This window comes from Helianthus annuus, chromosome 15 (assembly GCF_002127325.2).
Source record: "Helianthus annuus cultivar XRQ/B chromosome 15, HanXRQr2.0-SUNRISE, whole genome shotgun sequence".
Taxonomy (NCBI): domain Eukaryota; kingdom Viridiplantae; phylum Streptophyta; class Magnoliopsida; order Asterales; family Asteraceae; genus Helianthus; species Helianthus annuus.
The window spans coordinates 6344916-6354265 of record NC_035447.2 but is presented as its reverse complement, the minus strand read 5'-3'; the positions used below and the strand labels follow the sequence as shown (position 1 = coordinate 6354265).

At 36.6% G+C, this 9350-nt stretch overlaps 1 protein-coding gene and 1 long non-coding RNA gene across 2 annotated transcripts; one reads left to right on the top strand and one right to left on the bottom strand.

Moving 5' to 3' along the window:
- The first annotated feature begins 250 nt into the window (after nucleotides 1-250).
- LOC110914703 lies at nucleotides 251-1995 on the top strand. The gene is made up of 3 exons (XR_002578522.2): nucleotides 251-408; nucleotides 927-994; nucleotides 1787-1995. It is a non-coding gene; the product is annotated as an uncharacterized LOC110914703 (long non-coding RNA).
- A 2786-nt stretch (nucleotides 1996-4781) lies between these two features.
- Nucleotides 4782-7364, bottom strand: LOC110910320. The gene is made up of 3 exons (XM_022154998.2): nucleotides 6289-7364; nucleotides 6005-6197; nucleotides 4782-5704 (listed from the first exon to the last, which is right to left on the bottom strand). The coding sequence occupies exons 1-3, from the start codon at nucleotides 6703-6705 to the stop codon at nucleotides 5190-5192; spliced, it is 1125 nt and encodes a 374-aa protein (XP_022010690.1). The 5' UTR covers nucleotides 6706-7364; the 3' UTR covers nucleotides 4782-5189.
- Between the last annotated feature and the right edge of the window lie 1986 nt (nucleotides 7365-9350).

Genomic DNA, 9350 nt, shown 5'->3' with positions numbered 1-9350 from the left:
TCTATTTTATATCATACTATGTGGCATTCTGTAACACCCCAAAAACATAAACCCGTATATTATAAAGTTCAAAGAATAGATAAACAAGAGTTTACCAACTAGGAATTTAACCTAGTTAAATTCCAAGTCTTGAATTAATGCATGTTATGGTTAAAATAATTAAAACTAGAGAAAATCATAATTAAAGGGGCTAAACTTGTCAAAACTCAAAGATAAGTTACTAATAGTAACAAAATTAACCAAACCTCCCAAATTAGGGAGTCTGGTCGATCAAGAGAGGAAGGGGGCGACAGGGGTTCTCCAAAACCCTAAGTTTCACACCAAAATCTCTTCAATTGAAGCCCCAAATCAGTTCCAAATCAAGCTCTAATCACATATTAGTAAACACCTCGTTGTAAGGATCAAAAGGTATGTGAAATTCAGTAATTTTGTTACATCACAAATTCTAGGTTAATTGTGAAACATGAGAAATTCAGCTTGATTGTTGATGCATGGCTGAAATTAGAAGGAGTGTGAGGTTTAGGATCAAACCCTAGATGATTTCTTGACATTACCTTGTATGATACTTGTAGGGATTACTTAATCACCATTGTAGGTGATTAGAGAACCTTAAGAAACTTGTTTAATGCTGAAATTATAACTCTTGTTTTGCATAATCTGAAAATTTGGAAAGATAAGTTCTGAAAAGATAATGTCAAGATGCATGCAAAATTTCTAATATAGTGAAATTGGATGTTGAATTGTAAAGTCATGAACATGTTTATGAAGGTAGAAAAATCTGACCCACTAGGTGTTTGTAAAAATGCCTAAGTGGGGATTTAAATGTGAAATTTGGATAAAAACGCAGAATTTATAATGGTCCATAATGATGTGATTGTGGTCATAAAAAGGAGTTCTAAACATGTTATAAAAACTGAATTTTCTAGGCAAAGAGTCCGGTTCATCTAGCGGACAAGCCGGAGGGAGTTCACGAGGAAAAGACGCGCTCTAAAAGGTATGAAATTTACTGTTTCATTACATTATACATATCGTAGCTTTATGAGTTGGTTAAAGAGGAATGAAAGCATGATGACCGAGAATTTCCATTATGTCATGAATTTGGCTATTGCCCTAAACAAGTTATAAACATGAAGTCGAGCGTCCGTAAGGTGCTTATACTCCGCACCCAAACGGGTCAAACAAGTTTTGGGTAATAAACACGAAGCATGACATTATTATATTGTGCGAATAATACATGCGGTGTAGGCCGTGTAACGAACACCATAGACAAACTTATAAGCCTTGTTCTTTTTATAGATGCTAAGTTTTGGTTCGATGCATGATCATAGTACGAAAGATCAACTAGAAGTCTTGCAATTAGCGTGAATGTTAATTTCCGTAACATGCCCAATTAAGTTATAGTTGAGTATTGTGATAACCGATATACAAATACGAAGAACTAGTCCAGCCGTATAACGATTCATACGAAAGTATGCTGTTTCGACTCATAATGAACCAGCAAAAAAACTGCATTTTTAAACAAGGGAGTTATGTGCAGAGTCTACCGTAAATTACGGTAGTACCGTAATTTACGGTGACCTGCAATTCTTTTACGGTGGAAACCTACTGAGTTACGGTAGGTCCCAAATGTCCAGAAGTCACCGTAATTTACGGTGACACCGTAAATTACGGTGGGACCCTGTTTGATAAAAATTGTTTTGATCATTTTCTCGAATCAGTGTTCGGACCTGGTTCGAACACGTAATTTCCAAGAAGTGATAGTGCTAATGCTTGTTTAAAATGTTAGTTCTCAGGTACTCAAGTAAAGGATGAAGGTCAAGCAAGCGAGCCGAACCGAACACACAATCTTTTAGAACGCTTCCGCAATTATGACTTTTGTTTTAGATACTAAGTAAACTAATGGTAGTTACCGTCTTGTATGGGATTTTATAACAACAATACATGTATGTTGTAATATTTTGGGTTTATACTATGAAAGTTTTTGTAAAGTCGTCATTTTGGCGTTAAATGCAAGGTTTTTAGGTTGTTAAATTTGGTAATATAAACTGGGTCTTACACATTCTTCGTGTGATGATGGGTGACCTCGGTATATATACAAAATATAAAATATTGTTTACAATAATACTGATCAATTGAGAAAAGTTAAAAAAAAAATAAAGTTTTGAATTGCAGGCCTCTGTTATGAATTACATGCCTGAGTATGGGTGGTAAAAAAAATAGAAAAATATAGATATCGGCTCATACTGAAACCAAAAAAAATTATAAGAATGGATAACGGTACCGTTATTGATGTTGTTAGAGCGATATCGGTTCGGTTTGTTACGTTACCGGTACTCGATAAGAAAATTTATTTGAAATGGTTTTATTACACATAAGTTGTGTGACATAACCCAAAAGATAAAGTCATATTTTACTTCAATTGCAAACTGTAAAAAAACAAATACAACTTTGTTGACGGGATTTAGACATAAATACGAGTGCATTGGCTTTTAAGTCCAATGACCGACAAAAATCTTAGCATGTTTGCTCTAAATCAATTTTATAGTTATATCCACATACATATACTCAAAAATAATAATTACTATACGGCACTGTAACAGTATGAAGAATAATCAAGAGCACAGTAGGCAATAAATCATATAGATGCTTATGTACCAACGCGATCTCAGAGTGGTAGGGATGCTAACGAGGTGTCGACGTTAGTGTGGACTAGGAAAAACATCATGTCAATGGTCTTGCACGTTGCAAACAATGAAAAACTTGTAGGGTAAGGTGCATTTAGGTTGATGGATATATACACAATCCACCAAATTAGGTAAAGGGCATTGTGGACCTATTCAAGATCATTAAAATTCAATATATTGGGACCCATTGTCCTTTATATATTCCTTCAAGATCAAAAAGAAACATCCCCAAAAGACTAACCAATGTCACCTACCTTCAAATACAAGTTAGTGTCTTAAAAGAAAACACATCATAGAAACTTTAGTCATATTAATATATACCCTTAGATGTAATAGAAACTTTAGTCATATTAATATATACACTTGGATGTAAAAAAATTGTCACCTCAGGGTTATAAACACATTGTTTGAACCTCCATTACTATAACTAGAGGCGTAAACAAGTTGTGCTGAGACCCGAGCTCGACTATACTTGAGCTCGACTCATCTAACATTCAAGAGTTTGAGCTCGAGATTGGCTCGTGATTAGTTTTTCAAGCTTGAGCTCAGTTTGAGGTTCAACTAGTTTATTTTTTATTACTTAAATAAATATATACATTTATTACTACTTATTTATACATTTTAATTATAATTTTTATATACAACATAAAATTGATTAATCGGTTATTTTTATCGTAATTTTACACATAATAATAATAATTACTATATTAATATATTTTTATAAAAATTGTTATATTAGTCAGATCGTTTGGGCATGCGAGCCAACTCGAATTTAATAAGCGAAGCTTAGGTTCATTTAAGCTTAGCTTTATTCGAGTTTTAGGAAGGTGATCTCAAGTATCACAAATCACGAGTGCTTTGACTCGTTTACACCCCTACATCTATCATCTATCATCAATACAACCCTAAAAAATGTCACTCGCGGAAAAACACGAGATCATGACTTCTAATTACCAACACATTGATACAACTCTAAGTTCACCTTTTAATTACCAACACATTGATACAACTCTACATTCACCAGAACAGTATACAACACAAGATCACAAGACTTCAATCACTAAACCATCGATACAACTCTAAACAAAGGTCACCCGAACATGAGATAAAGATGAACACAGGATCAATCAGATAATTGTGGAAGTGGTCATTTCTTTTGAGTGTCTTGATAGTCATCTAACTTGGCCATAAGATACATGAACATTTAATCGTGTATTGATGTCACGTTGAATAAATTGAGGGATAGAACTATAACAACCAAAATGATTTTTTTCGTGATTTTGTCATAGATCAGAACTTTCATCACCAGCCCATCAATACAACTCTAAAAAACATGTTACCAAACATTAAGAAACCAAAGATCAAAACTTAACCGCCACGCTTCGATACAACTATAAAGAACTGTCACCCCGACATAAAAAAAAAAAAAAAAAAAAAAAAAAAGATCTAGTCACCTACCAATCCGATAGGACTCTAAAAACCCGTCACACAAACATTTAATGAGAAAGATCGAAACTTTTAACCACTTACGTTTCGATACAACTCTAAAAACCCAGCACCCTGACATTAAAATAACGAAAGATCAAAACTTTGAACACCTACCCTTCGATACAACTCTAAAAGCCTGTCACCCGGACATTAAGATGACAAGAGATCGAAATTTTAATCACATACCGTTCGATACAACTCTAAAAACCCATCCCCCGGACATTAAAATAGCGAAAGATCGAAACTTTGATCACCTACCCATCACCCGGAAATTAAAATAATGAAAGGTCGAAACTTTAATCACATACCCTTCGGTACGACTCTAAAACCTATCACCCAGACCAATTAAATAACGAAAGATCAAAACTTTAATAACCTATCCTTCGATACAACTCTAAAAACCCGTAACCCATATCAAAAATTAAAACCCGTCACCCAGAACATACAAATCACAAGATTTTCGACACTCGCCATAACTACAACTATGATCTAGCATCAAATTGTGCTAGAAACTAAGATAAACAAACGAAAACAACTTTTTTACAAAGTAGAAAAATAAGAAAAGAAACCAGGGGAATCAGGTGGATGCAGGATATACAACAAACCACAGAATATTCAATTATATGTTTATTTATACTTTCAATTATTATAAAAAGCAGTTAGCAAAGATGGACCCTTACAGCAAAAAACACCAAGGGGACTTCAGTCTACCCATCTTATCTTTTTAGACTATATAGGTTTCTCTCTTTTTTTTTCTTTCTTTCTTTCTTTCTTTTTGTACTATTTCCTGGTGCCAAGATGACCCAAAAAAAAAAAAAAAAAAAAAAAACAACAAAAAAAGGAAAATAGTCAAAATACCAAAACCTTAGGGGTCCAAGTCAATCTAAATCCCAATTTATCCAAATCATTTTAGTGATTTGGGTTCCATTTTCAAGATTTTAGCCAAGAAAATCAAGAACCACAAACTGGAAACTGGATTTGGAGTGAATTTAGACCAACTGAACCCTACCACCATTATCATTTGCCTTCGATCACAGAAGCTAGACCGCTAACAACTTTACTTCCGATCTTTGGTACCTTTGGTTTGATCTCTAACGGCTCAAACTGTTTCACAGCCTCCTCGGTACCTCCCACGGCTTCAAACTCATCATTCAAAACCGGGTCTTTCGGTTCTAGAATCGGGTTGGATTTGCTTGCGGTTTCAGTGAACGATTGGTTATGGTTATTCTTATCGTCAGTCGGATTGTTGACCAATCGGTTGCAAGGTGAGAGCCATTTAGCTTTGACATAATCGGCTCTACGCCATGGGGGAAGAGGCATTCCTTTCTTCTTCAAGCTCTGTTTTGCAGCGTCAGAAACTACGTTGATGATGTTCTGGAGACGTTCGGGTTTACCCACGAATATATGAGGAAGTATTTGAAGAACTGCTCTGTAGCTTTTCGTGGATCTTGCAATTTCAAACTCTGATCTGAAATCTATGTCCACAATCACTCTATCCCCTTCTAGCATAGCATCAATATACTCATATTCCCCTGTTCATATACAATCCCCAAAATATTATTACATATTACATAAATTCGACGAAATCAAACCAATTCAATCAGTAATGGGAGCAAGAAATGTTCATTAAACTATAACAGCAATCAAATAACATCATTAATACAAAATTTAATGAAATCAACTAAACTAATTGTGAACAGTGAGTAACTGAAGCCATAAATGTTATAAAGTAAAGTAATTTCCTCAAAATTATAACTTAATCAAACATTTAAACTACCATTTTATAAATTTCATACAAAGAAACAATAAAATTTGGGGAAAATCTGTCTTACCAGCAGGATAAGTAGAAGTTTTCTCCCACCGGGATTTACAGATAGAAACAGAGTATCCGGCAGCCAAGAGCCCATCGGTAACAATCTTTCTGCTAATTTCATCTTTCTTCTTGCAGATCTTGTTCTTATCCACAATTTTAGCAACATCCGCCAATAAATTCCTCTCAAACACCGTCTCACAAGCCACCAAACTCTGTATAAAATGTTCAAAATCAACGTTTTAGGGTTCCAATTTCCAAACCGTACAATTTCATAAGATACTTAATAATATTATTATTTATCACCTTAAGAGGGTCACATGCATCTGTGGATGAACTAATAGAGTTTCCGAAACAATTAAACGAGTCAAGTTCATCTTCAGAGCCATCGGAACTGCACTCGCCGGTGCCGGAATTACACCGGCGATGATTGCACCGACCACACTTGTTCAAACAAACAGACTGTTTCTCTTTCTCGGTACTTTCCTCTATGAAATTCTGAACCATTTTGTCCAAACAAACAGAGCTCGGCTCGAATTCGTCTACAACATCCTTGCCGCATTGCGTTTCGCCGGCGCCGGACCTGTCCGCAACCGCCGATGACCTCAAAAAGCTCGAGAAATCAAACAAACGTCTCAACCGAGACTTCTGCACTGTCTTCACCGACTCGAAACACTCAGGCGATGAACAATCGACCGGTTGTATCTTCATCCTCAACGGCATAACAAAAACCTCTCCGATTATCACTTAATTTGAAGTTTTGAACAAACGAAACCCTAGAAAACCTAAAAACCCTAATTTTCAAAATCAACAACACTAGTACAAAATCAAATTACGGAATCTAAACGGCTGTAATAGTAAAAACACAGCACACGAACTAGTATATCATCAAATCACGCGAAATCAATCGGCTCAAAACCCTAAAACTCTGATAAAATCAAAAAAACATGAAAAATTATGTATTTATCTTCGAATTAGCCGGATTAACATACTCTTTGTGTTCATTTAACATCGATTTGTATGATAATTGATGAAATAACTTCTAATTTCTGCTAATTTTGTTCGATTTCGCTAGGGTTTTAGGTTAGGTGAGAACGGCATCTACGAAGATTAACACATCACGGAGACGAACGGCGGACGGAAAAGTCATCTCCGGCGAAATCATTACACAATTTTACAGTCAGATTATCGCCGGCGACGGCGTACGGTGATCGGAAAAGTTTTCTGGTTGTTGAGTTTTTTGAGTGGTGTTTGGTGTTAACAGAGAAAGCTGAGAGTTTGTATATATAAGGTGTTTTATCTGTTCTGCTGACGTGGATATAATTTTGCCTACGTGGATATTGTTTGCTGACGTGGATATTGCTTTGACAGTCATTTTTCTGATTATGCTCTGCAGATAAACGTCCGTTACAAATCATAGATGTTGCCATAGGTTGCCACGTCGCATTCAATGTGAAAAGACGGGTTTGCCCTTTACCTTTTAATAATTGACACCAAGCTAAGTTAAATTCTGTACTCATCAAAAATACAAAATCCGGAAATAGTTAAGTCTATCTCTAATAAAAATGGATAAAAATAAAGGAAATTTTACACATCAGATTTTATATAAATCTTTCAAATCATGCAAACATCTTTTGTAAATCTTTTAATTACTATATTATCATCAATTATTTTTCAGAGTCAGGTTTCTGCGTAAAGTGTGTTTTTCCTATAAAGTGTAGGAAGCGATCTTGGTCATTAGATTTATGTGTTTAATGGCTGATATCAGGTTGGTGGCAATTTTTGTAATATTTGTGTGACATTAATTAGTTGTTATAATAGGTTAGGGTGGCATCCTCCCCTTCGCCTTAGAGCTTTCTTCGTTCTTTCCCTACTTCTTTGATCCTTGTTCGAGTTTAGGACATTCTGACTTAACATGCCCCTTTTGGAAACAATTGAAACAGGTCTTCGGGTTGCTAGGGCACTTGTAGGACGTATGCCAAAAATAATTTTCACACCCCTAAGAGCCGCGCTATGGCCAAAGCGGAGCGCTTAGGTCGACAAAAGTTGATACGAGGTTTGACTGACTGACTGACATGCAGAGACATAAAGGTGATACGAGGTTTCAGTTGTCCCGTGAACCCTAAGCGCCGCGCTTTGGCCATAGCGCGGCGCTTCGACCCCAAATGCTCACTTTAAATCCCTGCTCAGACTCGACATTCATCATTCGATTTGTTTTTTGTCGATTTTCTTTGCTCTATTAGTTACATGTTTTGAAAAAACGATGTCGTGGTTAAGCAACTATCTTTTCGGTCAATATTCTGACGAGTCAGTTGTTCCTGATTCTTATGAGGGGACCGCTATTTCTGACTCGTTTGAGAAACCGGTGTCGTCCAACTTGAGGGAGACAGAGGTTGTATCTGGCATTCGTTATCGTGATAACACGGTGAAGCTGGATTTGAATACCCCTGTGGAGGACCCTTACGCACAACAAGGTTATTCGAATTTCGGTTACGTTGGCGAGTATAGCTTTGTACAGCAGGAGTGTTATCCAAACGACAGTTACGGTTGTCAACAGAGCTTACAAGGTTATTCGAATTTCGGTTACGGTGGCGAGCAACGCTTTGTACAGCAGGAGTGTTATCCAAACCAGAGTTACGGTTGTGAACAGAGCTTTGAACATCAAGTCTATTCGAACCTCGGTGACGATGGTGAGCCGGAGGATGTGTCTGTTGACGAGGAAGGTTGTTACCCGGTTACATTTTCGATTGATACAACGCAGACCTTTTCGTCACGTAAAGAGTTGGTGCGTTGGGTACAAGACACGGCAAAAGACAATGGTTACCTCATTGTGACTAAGAGGTCGAATAAAAGAGGAGAGAATTACAAGATTTGGTTTCAATGTACTTTTGGTGGGGAGCATAAGAGTATAGCTACACAGAGGAAAACGGGTAGCAAGAAAATAGGCTGCCCGTTCAAGATGATCGGGTTTTCGGAATCATCCGGAAGTGTTTGGAGGATCGAATTGACGAAGGCGAAGCATAACCACACTCCTATTGAAAACTTCGAGGGTCACGCGTATGCGAGAAGGCTTTCTTCGGAGGACAAAAACCTGGTTAAGGAGTTGGCAGAGCAAGATATTCCCAACCAAAGTATCTGGCGAACGCTGACAAAAAACAATCCGGCTAGAAAGCTTATTCCGAAAGATATACACAACGCTGTTCAGAAGATCAACGCCGAAAGAAATGTCGGTAAGTCACCGATGCAAAAACTTGAAAACATTCTTATCGAAAAAAATTACACTTGTTACATGCGCACGAATGAGATATCGAACGAAGTTGAAGACGTCTTCTTTGTTCACGAAAAATCATTCACTATGTGGTGTGCCT

Excerpts from the sequence above, each read along its gene's own strand:
- LOC110910320 (XM_022154998.2), bottom strand. The coding sequence starts at position 6,705 with ATGCCGTTGAGGATGAAGATACAACCGGTCGATTGTTCATCGCCTGAG. Across the intron at positions 6,198-6,288 it reads ATGCATGTGACCCTCTTAAG|AGTTTGGTGGCTTGTGAGAC; the intron begins GTGATAAATAAT and ends CATTTTATACAG. Across the intron at positions 5,705-6,004 it reads AACTTCTACTTATCCTGCTG|GGGAATATGAGTATATTGAT; the intron begins GTAAGACAGATT and ends GTATATGAACAG.